Below are 13,363 nucleotides of genomic sequence, written 5' to 3' on the forward strand. Positions count from 1 at the left end.
CACCGGTATCTTGCCTGTCGATCTGAACAGCAGCCTATGTGGTGTGTTAGGAATATTCATCCCATAGCAGGACCCGAGGCCACCATCCAGGCCTCCTTTCCAGCTTGGTCAGTGCACTTCTAGGGTGGAGGCTGAGTCCACGAGTCCTTTGTGGTCTAACTCACCGATCTGTGGACAAGGCCAACAATGGCCACCACTGCCCGCCCACCGCATACTGGGTAGTGCACTTGGTATTTTACCACTTGGCATTGACTGAATTCTCACCAAAGCTGTCAGGTGGGTAGCACTACCTTCATTCTACACAAGGCCTAGGCCTCTGAGGAGGTAAACACTTTTCCAAAGCCTCAAAATCAGTAAGTGACAGGGCTAGGATTCAAACCCAAATCTATTTGGTAAAAGTTGAAGGTCTTTTCACACCATCATGATCCTTTAGACAGATTAATTTTTGAGAACAGAAGGATAAATGGGGAAGACAGAAGCACATAAAGTACAACAACAAAAAAAATCAAACTAACCCTGACCCTTGGGTCTGCTACACTGAGCAAATCTTCCCTGAAGAGGTGAGCCTGAAGAACGCTTGCTAAGGTGAGAGTACTCTTATTAAATCAGTCAAGAAGTGTGTACACCAAGTTTCACACACTCAATGCCAAATTAACATGTAAACACGAGGATTACAACAAGAGTAAGATAAGGTCATCACCCACCTGTAATTGTCGTTTTGTTGGTCATATCTCACTAAGGCAAAGATATCTGTGCTAATGGTCAAGGAAACTAATCACAACCCTGATGGTCACAGTTGACAGCATGTGCTTCAAAAAATCTGGGCAGAATTACTTTGACTGTCAGTGAGGATACCCATTGCTCTTGGCTGGGACAGACTTCTTTAAAGAGACAGGCCAGGGGGGTGCACGCCAGGGTTCTATGACTAGGGTTAGCATCTGTGTGTGAGTCTACTGGGAAGGGGTAAATTTCTGAAGGTGTCAGAAAAGCAACACGAAGAAAGACACTAAACAACTAAGCAGCCAACAGAGCAAAAAGAGCAATCCCTTGCCTGGAAATATAAACAAGATCCCAACATGAAATTAGTCACATATTTCATCTCACACATTTCAAGAAGGAAAGCAAATTTAAATGTTGCCACTGTATACCTTCTCTCTCACTCCTTCTGGCTTTGGTAGACAAAACAAAACAGAATAAGCCAATGTGGCTGGTAGTGGCTTCTAGCAAAGTCTACCCTGCTTGGGCTACAGCCTGCCAAATCCAGAATAGCACGATGGATGCGGGTGTAGCTTGGAGTAGAGTGCGTGCCTAGCATGTGTGAGGCCCTGTCCATCCCCAGCACCACACACACACACACACACACACACACACACACACACACACAGAGTAAATTATACAGTGTGTGAGTTATATCTCAATAAAGCTGTTAAAAACATAAAAAATAAAACAGCACAACCATTCCCAGCAGCCATCCTTTTTCTGTTCTTCTCTACCCTACCACCTCCCTTGCCCAGCTGGCAGTGAAGCCATCCATCCTCAGTGTTCCCACTCCTGGGCTCAGTGGAATGAATCTCTGTGGATAAGTATCCTCCGGTCCCTTTCCAGAAACAAATGTGTCAAACCCTATATAAAACTCACAAGTACGGGAAACCCTAAAAGATAATGACCACCTCTCAGTCACAAAGCCACCTCGATTGCTCTCCTACACTGCACTTGGTGAAGTTAAGCTTCTTGTTCTGTGGCAACCGCCGCAAGAAAGCGGAAACATCACCAGTCTTCAATCCAGCAAGCAGGAAGATGGTGCTCAGCAGGCAGGGATGAAGAAGAAAATCAGAATTCAGGTGGGGGTGCACATCTATTTTCTTTCCTAGCCTCATGGAAGACATTTGGCAATCTTAACTTTTAAGTACTTACTTATATGTTATATTGTTAGGCTTTTAAGGAACAAGCCAAAATGTAGAGAGCAACCTATTTCCAGATGCATGAGTCACAGGGCTCCTCTCTCTAAACATTTTTACTGGGTCTCTGGGGAACATGAGTAACTAGATGAGAAGTGATTTTGAAAATGCCTGTTGCAGACAACCTGTGGAGCCTCTATCTTTGGGTTCTGCCTTTGAGTCATGGCTGGGACCCTGAGGAAGTGGGTCATGACTACCTGCTGGGCTGTCTGACTGAACTGGGCTCCGACCCTGTAGGGAACTTCAGCCCCATCCTGGGAATTTGCTGGCTTTAAGAGCTGAACAGGGATTAGGTGAAGCAAACAAAAAAATCGCCTGAAGTCTATCAATTTTCAAAGTTCAAGAAGTGGTTATGTAGTAGTTATTAATAGGGTTTAGATTCAACCAGGACAAATTATTTTGGCTTTTTATTTTAACTTAGAAATTTTTATATCTAAAGCAAATTTCTCTGAGGATTCATTCACTACCCGCCATTCCTCTAATTCATTTATTACCAACAGATGTTAGGAAGTTCCCCTCATTTCACAGACTGCAAGATATTTCAGAAGTCAAGAATTTTCCAAGGGTTAATCCATTCACTACTTCAATGGATGAAGGGAGGAAGAGGGAAACATGTAATAATTAGGAAAAATTCTAAAGCAGTGGGTCTCAGACTCTAGTAGTACGAAAATGTCAGGTATAGCGTGTGGGTCGCGAGGGTCATCTGAAGGTCAACGCGGTTGCTGAATGGGAACATTTGTGGAGGCCCAGGATACGTGTAAAATGGGAGCGGATCATGGAAGGCTTAAAGGCAGGAGAAGATTCCTCTCCTTCCTGGAACACGATGGTGACAATATCATTTCCAATGTGGCGCTTCCTTTCCACCTGTGATGAATATAAATGATATCTCTGAGATCACTCAAACACAGAGTTAAAAAACATAACATAGCATGACAAGCCACAATGGCCTGGGTAGAGCCCTGACCTTCAGATGTCCTTGGCTTTCCTCCTCCCATGTTTCACCAGCCCAGTCTCGGCTCTTCCAATTTGAACTTGCATTTCTCCTTGTCTCTAAAGCCTCCTTGATAGGCTCCATTCTCTTCCACTTTTACTGAACCCGTCCTAGTATTTGTCAGCACATGTCGTCTCCTGATCTACATTTAATAAGAGGCGAGCAGGATAATTCCTGGGAGGGGGGCTCAAAGGTGTATTTTTACAAGCACCTTAGCCAGTTCCTCCCTCCTCCTTCGGCCTACCAGCACATGCTAAGCAAGCACTCTACCTCTGAGATGCATTCCCAGCCTGCCCTAGCTAACTCTAAAGCATACACTTGGTGAGAAATGGTCCTGCCTAATTTGCTTCCAGCTCACCTTTCCAAAATGACCTCCTAGAGATCTTTTCTATAAGAGCCTAGAACTTTTCTATAAGGGGCAGATGGAGAATATTTCCAGTTTTGCAAACCGCAACTGACTTTTTACAACAAGGTTGCTCCTAGAGTGCAAAGGCAGCCACAGGCAACATGTGAACAAGCAGGCATAGCTGGCTGTGGCCCATGGGCCACAGTTTGCTGACCTTTGCTCTAGGTCTCTGGTCAAACACAAAGACTCAGTGTGTCCTCAGCTCTGGGCTGTGGCAGACTAATGATGGGTACTCTTGGTCACACCCCTCCCTGGAAGGTGGGGTTCATGTGCTGTTGTCTTGATTATTACTGCTGGCTGAATACTGCAGCAGTGAATAAACTGTAGCAAAGCTACACCCTAGACCAGCGCCCAGCCCAGCCTTTAAAAGGACCAGCAGCTTCTGTCACCTCTCTCTCAGGACATGTGTTTTTGGGAAGCCTGAGCCCCACATCAGAAGTCAGCCCCTGTGCTGCAGAGATGGGGGAAGAGACCACTGGGAGGCCAAGGAAGACCACTGGGAGACCCTGACACTACATGGAGCAGGGAGAGGGCAGCTGTCCTCCTCCAACTCAGTGGCCAGGTGACTGCAACTGATGGAGACCAGTGGAAGCTGCCGGCTGGGACCAGTCAGCATAAAGAACTGAGAGGTCATGGGCCGGGTGACCTCAGCTGGTAAGCTCTGGAGTGGTTTGTTACATCACAAGAAATAAGCCAACAGGGGTCTTGCTTACCCAGCTTACTTTGCCTTGTTTCTGATTTCTGAGCATCTCCAACTTGGCCATCTGTCCAAGCCCAGGGAAAAGACTCCTGCTCCAGGAAGCCTCCCTGATCTTTCAGATGTAATCTTTTTGTCCTTCAATGTCCACAGCACTTTTCTGATGCCATTCTTTTGGGGGTTCTACTTTTTTGTTTTGCATAGTGACGTCTCCCACCCCTGCGCCCCAGCCTCTTAGTCTGCCCATAAGTCCTGAAGAGCAGGTCCCCAAATGATTCATATGGGAATTATGGGAATCATTCCCAATTTGCCAGTGAAGAAACTAAGGTTTATAGGCCTTCAAATAATTTCAGATCCATTAAAGTAAAAATAGTATTTATTGTTGGTAATGACTTCTTGGGGAATCAAGAAATCAAAAGCAGGGCTGGGGATTTAGCTCAGTGGTTTCGCTGCCTGCTGCACAAGCTCAAGGACCTGAGTTCGATCCCCAGTACCAAAAAAAAAAAAAAAGAAATCAAAAGCACATGCAACAACAAAAAAGATAAATTGGACGCTATCAAAATTTAAAACTTTTTGGCATCAAGGGACACTATCAACAGAGTAAAAAGACAGGCCAGTGAAGAGTGGGAGAAAGCATTTGCAACGCATGTATTTGATAAGGGGCTAATACCCAGAATCTATAAACTCCTACTACTCAGTGACAAAAAATAAAGCAGGGCAAAAGACTTAGATATTTTTCAAAGAAGACATGTAAATGGACAATACACACACAAAAAGATACTTAACATCACCATGGGTGGCGAAATGCCAGTGAAAATGAGATAGCACTGTACGCCCACTCCGATAGCTATCCCAAATAACAGAACATTGGTGGGGGCCAGGAAAAACTGGGACCTTGGGCATTGCTTGTGGGTGTGTAAAATGGCATGGCTGCTGTGGACAAGGGCATGATGGTTTCTCAAAGTATTAAACATAGCTTTACCAGCAGTACTGCTTTTGGATATACACCCCAAAGAACTGAAAGCAAGGATCCAACCATTTGTGTACCTATTCATGGTCATAGCCAAAAGGTGGAAAAAGCTCCATATTCACTGTCAGATGAATGAACAAAGAAAATGTGGTATATGTATGCAATGGAATATTATTCAGTCTTAAAAAGGAATGAAATCCTGACACACACTACAACATGGATGAACCTTGAGGACACACTGTTCAGTCAAGTAAGCCAGACACAAAAGGACAACTATTGTATTATTCCACTGATGTGAGGAACACCAAGTGATAAAAATCTTGGGAAGTAGAATGATGTCTGTCAGGTGGTAGGAGAGGAAATGTAGGGCCATTATTTAATGGGTACAGGGCTTCCGGCTGAGGAAGTAAAGTGTTCTGGAGGCAGAGGGTGGGGATAGGTGCCTACTAAAGCAGATGGACTTGCTGCCACTGAACTGTTTGTGTCATGTTGGTTAAAACGGGAGGTTTTACATTATGCATTTTTTTGCCATAATAAAAATAATTGGCAAATGGTTAAACAAAATGTGGTTCATATCCATACAATGGAAAATTGTTCAGCAAGTAAAAGGAATGAAGCACTATAATACTGATGAGCTTTCAAAACATGCTAACTGTAAGAAGCCAGTTAGAAAAGACAATATATTGTATGATTTCATTTATGCAAAATGTCCAGAACATGCAAATCCAAACAGAAAGAGAGAGAGAGAGAGAGCGCGCAGACTCATGGTCACCAAGGCAGAGTGGGAAGGGACAGACAAGGGGAGGGAGGTGTGTCTTTGCTGTAAAGAAAATGTTCTAAAATTGACCTTGATAATTGGAAAATCTTGTGAAAATACTAAAACTCTTGGTCATTTAAGAGCGTAAATTGTATGGCATGTGAGTTATATTTCAATATGCTTTTATAATATTTAAAAAATATTATTGCACTGCTACTCAATGCCAGGAACAAAGACCAAAAGCCCTGCCCTTGCACTCAGACAGGGGAGGCCCCCAAAGAATACACAGGAAGTGAAACACGCAGGTTTACAAACTAATCTGCATGGTGCTGAAAGGGAGGAACTGCTACAGAAAAGGAGAGCAGCCTGCCGGGCCAGGTGGTGTGACTTGGGGCTGTGTTCAGACCTGCACAGGTCTGAGGAGGTCTGTGGTGCTGAGTGAGGGCCCTGCGGAGGTCTGGGGGAAGAGTTCCCAGCAATGGGAAGGGCAACACAAGGCCCCGGGAGGGACAGGATCTGGTGACAGAGGAACAGGAAGGCAAGGCCATGTGGCAGGAACACAGCAGAGAAGAGTGGTGGGAGGATTCGAGAAGGCAGGCAGGTCACGCAAGGCCGTGGCTGGGCATGGTGAGTGAAGTGGGACCTTGGAGGCTGGGAAGGGAAGTAGCGGGACTGACTTCTGCTGGGTGGAGAAGCTGACTGTCAGGGGACAGGGGAAAGACCTGGAGGCCAGAGGAAAGCTACTGCATACATAATCCATTTGAGACCTGAAGAGAGGTGACGGTCACTCAGGGAAGTGTGACAGGTGATCTGACTTTAGATACATTTTGAAGGCAGAGGCAGTAGATTTCCTGACAGACTGAATACGGGATAAGACAGAGAGAAGAGCTGCAAAGGATTCTACCACCCCTGCCAGGTAACATGAGGAGCAGAAGAGACCTCAGCAGAGGTGGAAGCCTGGGAAGGGCTGCTGGGAGGAGAGGCCTGGAGCTCAGTCCTGGCAGCCTGGAGGTGGAGGTGCCTAGCCCAGGAGGGTCTGCAGTGTGGGGGCAGGGAGGTCAGGCCAGGTGGCACTGGCATGTCGAAGGTAAGGAAAGTCACGAGGCTGGCGGAGATCTAGGGAGGAATGGAATGTGGGAAGACAAGACAAGAGGACCAAGGACAGCCACGGGGCAGGGCGATGTGTACACAGTGTGTGTTCATCTGGCTCAGGGCCGAGGACAGAGCCTGTGCCTTCATCTGGAACTAAGTGCTGTGTGAGAGTGGGGAATGTTTGGAGCCCAGATGTCAGCAGCACTGACCTGGCTGTGGGGGAATACCAGGAAGCAGATGAGGCCCCAGAGAGGCTGACACTGACACCCCTTCTTTGGCCCCTTTGGTCTCCTTGGAAAAACAGACTGAAGAAGTTACTGTCTTATCACAACCTACAAAACCAGAAGCTTGCAGAATCTTTGTGAAAGCCCGCTTGTTTAAATCATACCTGGGATGTGGTTAGGACAGTTTCAGTAGTGCTCCAGATGTGAGCGGGCTGAAAAGCCGACAAGACTGTAGGGCTCAGGGTAACTTCTAACTTTTGGGGGGTTACTGTAGGGGCCCAAGAAACCAGGGCTGGAAGGAGCTACTCCCCAACTGACCTCAGGAGCACTATTAGAGTTCACTATTCTGCATTTCTTTGTCTCTCTTCTCACCTGCATTATTGTCCTGGTAATAGACAGAAGTTTTATAAGTTTGATTTTCTCTTATCTACTGATGCTGGGCTGGGAGCCCATGCTAGCCCAGGTATGGAGAACAGCAGGGCCATGTGGGAGCAGCTCAGTGCCCTGTGAGTGCTGCTGCTGCACCTTGCTCTGCTGACAGCTTCCCTAAATAGATAAGGTCAGCAACAATTCTCTCAAAGAGAAAGACTTCTTAATAGGACACAGGCTGAACTGGCATGTTTGTCCCTCTGGTCTCTCTGACTAATGCCCCTTATGCCACAGGGCATGGGCAATTTTGATACATATATGGTGTTGAAAAGCCTGGAGCTGAGATTGTAAAATATTTTGATGGAAATTTTTTGATGTTACTATTAAACGCAAGAGGTCAACAAAATTCACAATGATTGGGAAGACCAGTGTGGTCTCTCCTCCACGGGATCCTAAGAGCGTATGAATTTGACACCCCGAGAGGTGAGGTCTGGCTTTCTCACCCATGCAGAGGACACCTGCTGATGGTGCAGTGCATCTCAGCCACGTACAGTCCTCCTGGGCCTATGCACTTCCTGCCCCAGCCTGTCCTTCACTGGAGTTCTCCTTCTGTAACTGGTCCAGGCTTAAGGCCTCTAGTGGGCCTCCACAGCCTCCCAGAAAGCCGCCAGCGCCCTTATTCCAGCCCTGAAACCACCAGATGGCACTAGCTTTCGTGCCCCAGCCCCCCACTCCTCTCATCTCCACATCCCACCATGGCAACCCCGTATCCTGGCCCATGAATCTGCTTTGTGTCTTTTTGTCTTCTTGGAATAGAAATTACACATCCTTATCCCTAACACATACTTACTCTAGGTTCCTATTTCTCACAAATATTTGCTGAATTGTCCATTCATATTAGTGACATTTATTTATACAGATGCTGTCAATATGTAAAAAGTGGTAAGAATCTCATAATGATCTAAATGGAAATCCCTGAATCCCTCAAAAGCCAGCAGCATGTAAATTCTACCAAGTGGGAAGATTTTCCCCTGCAAAGGGCCAGGTTCTGGAGGGGCTCGGGGCACCCCAGGGAGGTGCAACCCATACAGACAACAGGTGTCAGCCTCCTGTGCTGACCTGAACAACAATGTGTGTGCAGGAGCCACTTATTTTACAACCCAGAGAGTCTCACTCTGATGAGACAGAAGGCACATTGAAAGAAGTCACTGAAAAAAGGCAACATATACAAAACAGTCTTGGAGTCTTGTGCTGTGGCTGAGCATGCCCCAGAGGTCCAGTGCTGGAAGCTTAGTCCCTAGTGTGGTGTTGTCAAGTGGTGGAGCCTAGTGGGAGGTGAGGAAGTCTTTCAGGGATATTAATGCTTTTCTCATGGGAGTTCATTCTTGCTCTCTTGGGTTCTGCAAGAGCAGGTGGTTATAGGTGAGCATGGTACTCCCCACAAATTTCACTTGTCCTGTCTTGCTGTGGGGTTTCATCTGCACCAGCCATTGTGATACCATCCACCCCAAGGCCCTCAGCAAAGCCAAGCAGATACCAGTTCCATGTTCTTGAGCCTATACAACTGTTAGCTGAACAAACCTTTACTTTATAAAGTACCCAGCCTCAGGCACTTTGTTATACAGCAATATAGTGTTGACTAAGACAAGTCTATAACCCTCCGTGTATATAAACGTGTTCATGTCCACACACGCACATTATTACCCTGATCCTTCATTTCTTTAAGGTGACAGCGTTTAGTGAGAATAGAGTTTCCTAAGACTTATTGACAGTTCACATATACAAACTATAAAAATCGTCCCTAAACTGGTAGCTAGAATTAAGCTCATAGAGTAACGTACAGTCTGATTCTATGAGATCATTATGATGGTCTCTCCACATTTGGTTACTGCAAATGGTTTACATTCTCCAGGGCCGGGGACTTAGCTCAGTGGTGCTGCCGCCTGCCTCTCAAGCACAAGGTCCCGCGTTTGATCCCCGGTACCAAAAAAAAAAAAAAAAATTCTCCAGAGCCTGTGTTCACACCTACCTGCTGCTTGTTCTCTTTGGAATATGGCAACATGGTGGAAACATGAAACATGATCTCATGCCCTTGGTACACAGTATAAACCGAATGTATCCCTGTGGTGTCATCTGTAAGATACAAGTGGGCATTTAGTGGACAGAGAGAATTCTGTAATGATATGGAAATAGTTTTATTTGCAGGCAAGGGAAATACAGCACACAGTATATTCTCAAAGATCTTTCTGATTATCTACCCGAGGAGAAGCAACAGGGGAGCGCTCAAGTGTCACTGCTCTACTTCCTGCAAGGCTCCTCTCCTTCTGTGTGGACAGGCCTCTTCTCTCTTTCTAGACTCGCTCTCTATCAGATTCATGCCTTGCCTCAGAATAGAGATCAGAAGCCTGGCCTGAGGAGGAGAGCATGTGCTAATTCTGTGATTTCCACTTGCTGTGGGTGCATGGATGGAAGCAATGCAATATGGCACAACTGTTATGTCCCCAAAGCTAAAGGATGTTTCTGGCAGAACTGTGGAGGGAGTAAAAGCAATGGTTTTAGAGTTAGACAGACTTGGACTCAAGTCCTCATTAGCTATGTTACTTTTCTTTTTCTGAGTTTAAGGGTTCTTTTATTGTATTATCTTAAATTATTACTTCATTTTTAGCTATGTCACTTTTTGGCAAGTCACCTCACCTTTCTCTGGGCCTCAGTTTCTTAATTTCGCAGTGGAGATAAAAGTAGCATCTAACTCCCAGGGATGTTAGGAAGCCTGCAAAGTGCTCAGCAGAAACCTGCCCACAGCGCAGCTTGGTGTGTGGCAGTCAGGATCCTACCGAGGAGGCTGGGGGTAGCCATCAGGTGATGGCCTTGCAGGCACCTAGGATTCACCCCATGCACACACAGACTGAAGGAGGCTGGGGCCCAACCCTCCATCCCTGCACTCATGAGGTAAGCCACTTCCGGTATAATTCTCACACACTGCTTCCAACTCAGAATCTAGGAAAGGATGTCAATGTGGGCTGGGAGAGGCGCTCAGAGGGTAGGTAAGGGCATCTGGGTTTGAAGCCTGTCATATTTGGGCCAAAGAAGTCTCACACCATTGCCTGACTTCCTTCCAGGCCTGGCGGATCAAAAGGACAAGAGTAGAAACACAAGAAAGAGCTAGAAGTGCTACATAGAGACTAGACGGCCTGTGATTCCCAATCTGAACCTGTGATCTCATCTGCTTCTGCCCCTCAGAACCCAACGCCCAGATGCTTCCTTTGAATGTTGTAGGTCTCAGTGCTGCTCCCCCCACCCACCCCAGGACCAGTGTGGGTGCTGCATCAGTCCCTTCTCTCCAGCCCCATTCTCCATTAGCACAGATCCTGCAGCCTCTGCCCTGGAAAGGACCCTCAAATTTGCGCATTTTCTGCCAGCCTGCTGCCCCCCACCATGGAGCTTAGCACTTCCTTCTGAGACAGCTGTGTCTTCCTTCCCTGCTTCCTCTCCCTGCTCCCTCCGCAGCACTCTCCACACAGCTGCTGCCCAAGGCACCAACCTGATCTCCTGGCTCCACTATGAAATGGCACTCAGCGTGACCTCAAACTCCTTGCAGCATCTCCCCCGCCTTCTCCTTCTCCGACCCTCTGCTCCCTCCAGGTATAAAGGTCTCATGGACTTCACAGATTTTATCTCTGCAGATTCTCTTCTCTCACTTTAAGGCTCCCAGGCATCATTCCCTCCCTCTCCTTCCGAACATCACAGCCTTCCCTAATCCTTCAGATTGGGCAAAATGCCCTGAGGGTTCTCTGTACTTCCTGGTTCCCCCAAGCATTCCTTGATAACCATTTGACAACTATCTGTTTAATATTGATATTGTCCAGTGGACACCAGGCTTCTAGAGAGGCAGGAACCATGCTGGTTTATCCATTCTACGTCCCCAGAGCCCAGCACAGTCCTGGGACACAGATGGTGCTCAACAGTAAGTTCAGCCAGGTGCTGCTGAATGACAGGGCCAATTGCTGAGAACTGCTGAGCCCTTAGGAGATTTTATTCTGTGAATGTCAACGTATACTGATACACTCTGGCCCTGGTGTCACAAGACAATATAATCCTTTGGGACTACTGCTGTGAATGTGGAAATGTCCTCAGGCAGTGCATGCACACTATGAGTCCTGCCACCTCCTAGAGGCTCTGTGGGCCCAAATGTGTCTTATGACCCATGTCAGGCTGAGCATGAAGCTCAACTTCCCTCCAAATGTCTCTGGTCCATCTCTGCCCCCATCTTGGGTATAAATTCAAGCACAGGTCAGGCCAACTAACACATTCTACCAATAATAGCAGAACAAATCAAGAGACAGGCTTACTTTTGGTGTCCAGACCCCCGCGGTAGCCGGTCCAGCCCTTTAGGGTGATTGCGTCACCCAGGAGATTTAAAAATTTTTGAAAAGCTTCGCTTCCAATTTCTGTAGAAAGAGGTAAATTATAAAGAAAGTGTGAGTGTCAACAAGTCTTTGTTTTCTATCTGTGCACTGAAATCTTGCACTTGAAAATCAGACACTACTGATGTGTGCAATAGGCAAACAACATGAAGTCATGTTGTCTTCTGGGGCTATGAGGGAGTTTCACAATTCCCGGGAATCCAAGGAAAGGAAATATCAAGCTTCCCACTGCCAGGCTGGGGACACAGGTGTTTAGTATGTGGAGTGAAAATGTTATCACTGCCTCCATTAACAGAAAACAGGTACTTAACCTGAAAAATGCTATGGATCATGAAGAGGACACCGTCTTATAATTCTCCCAACCATAATAATCACAGGGAAAATCTTCCACTGATTTTGAGATCTACAGAAGCAATTTTTTCCATATTCATGTGATTTTCCACTTAGACTGTATCTCTAGTACCCAGAGCAGGGACTGGTAGAAATTAGGTGATTAGTAAATATCTGCCAGATAAATGAAACCAAAATGGCCTATAAAATTTACCCTGAAGTTTTGTATAAGTATCAACTTGGATTAAAAATTCCAGCTCAACAGATGAGTTCAATTTTGGGGGAGTGGTAAGACAGGGTCCCACTATGTAATCCAGGCTGGTCTTGAATTTATGGTGACCCTCCTGCCTCAGCCTCCTGAGTGCTGGAGTTACAGGCGTGCATCACCCCGCCCAGCAAATTAGTTTAATTTTGACTGTGAAAAATGCCAGGCAGGATGAGGTTTCCATTAGCAGAAAGAAGAGCCCACTCACCATTGCTGAACATCTCATCATCAGTGAGCTGTCCATCTTTGGCAAAAAGAACCCCAAACTTGAAATTCACAGAGCCCTTTTAATAGACAATAAAAGATAATTTTACCATCAATGGTCAGTTTTACCACCAAAGCACAAATAGTTATGAAATATGCTATTCATTATTTAGGACCACTGCCGTCACCAGAATGGATGTTTGAGGGATTCCAGTGTTAGCCTGTTACTGACGATTCCTTTATTATTTATTTTGAGGTGGAGTCTCACTAAATTGTCAAGGCCGGCCTCCAACTTGCAATTCTCCCACCTCAGCCTACCAAGAAGCTGGGATTACAGGCATACACAATGCCCAGCTCATTCCTTTATGTTAGGTTTTTACAGCTTACAGATGATATGCTTTTATGTGTTTGTTCATCTGTAATCTCATTTCTAATGGCATCTGTGGGACATCAGGTCCATTCTGGGGCAAGACAGTGTAATAAGCAAATGGCGACAGCAACCGTGAGACTGGTACCATCTTCTAATCCACCTGTCAACAAGTCCAAAACCCAGCAGGCAAAGGAGAGCTAATTGTGATTCAAAGCCGAACCTAACAATCTTAGGCTGATGTCTTGTGGACTCTTTTAGAAATAGAAATGGAAATTGTAGGCAATTTATACTAAAAGCTCATTTTCC

The 13,363-nt window shown here is 46.1% G+C and overlaps 1 protein-coding gene across 8 annotated transcripts in view; it reads right to left on the bottom strand.

The window, feature by feature from the left end:
• The window catches only part of Garnl3 (GTPase activating Rap/RanGAP domain like 3), a 151,198-nt gene that overhangs the window by 38,988 nt on the left and 98,847 nt on the right, over positions 1-13,363 (bottom strand). For all 8 annotated transcript variants that reach the window (XM_004849334.4, XM_087182728.1, XM_004849333.4 and 5 more), the window contains 5 exons: positions 12,692-12,767; positions 11,814-11,912; positions 9,494-9,597; positions 2,714-2,822; positions 705-750 (listed from right to left, as the gene is read on the bottom strand). In XM_004849334.4, coding sequence (XP_004849391.1) covers positions 705-750; positions 2,714-2,822; positions 9,494-9,597; positions 11,814-11,912; positions 12,692-12,767 — 434 coding nt within the window. The remainder of the gene's footprint in view (positions 1-704; positions 751-2,713; positions 2,823-9,493; positions 9,598-11,813; positions 11,913-12,691; positions 12,768-13,363) is intronic.

Source organism: Heterocephalus glaber, unplaced genomic scaffold, assembly GCF_053883595.1.
Source record: "Heterocephalus glaber isolate CG9 unplaced genomic scaffold, H.glaber_assembly_v1.0 deba00001479, whole genome shotgun sequence".
Taxonomy (NCBI): Eukaryota; Metazoa; Chordata; class Mammalia; order Rodentia; family Bathyergidae; genus Heterocephalus; species Heterocephalus glaber.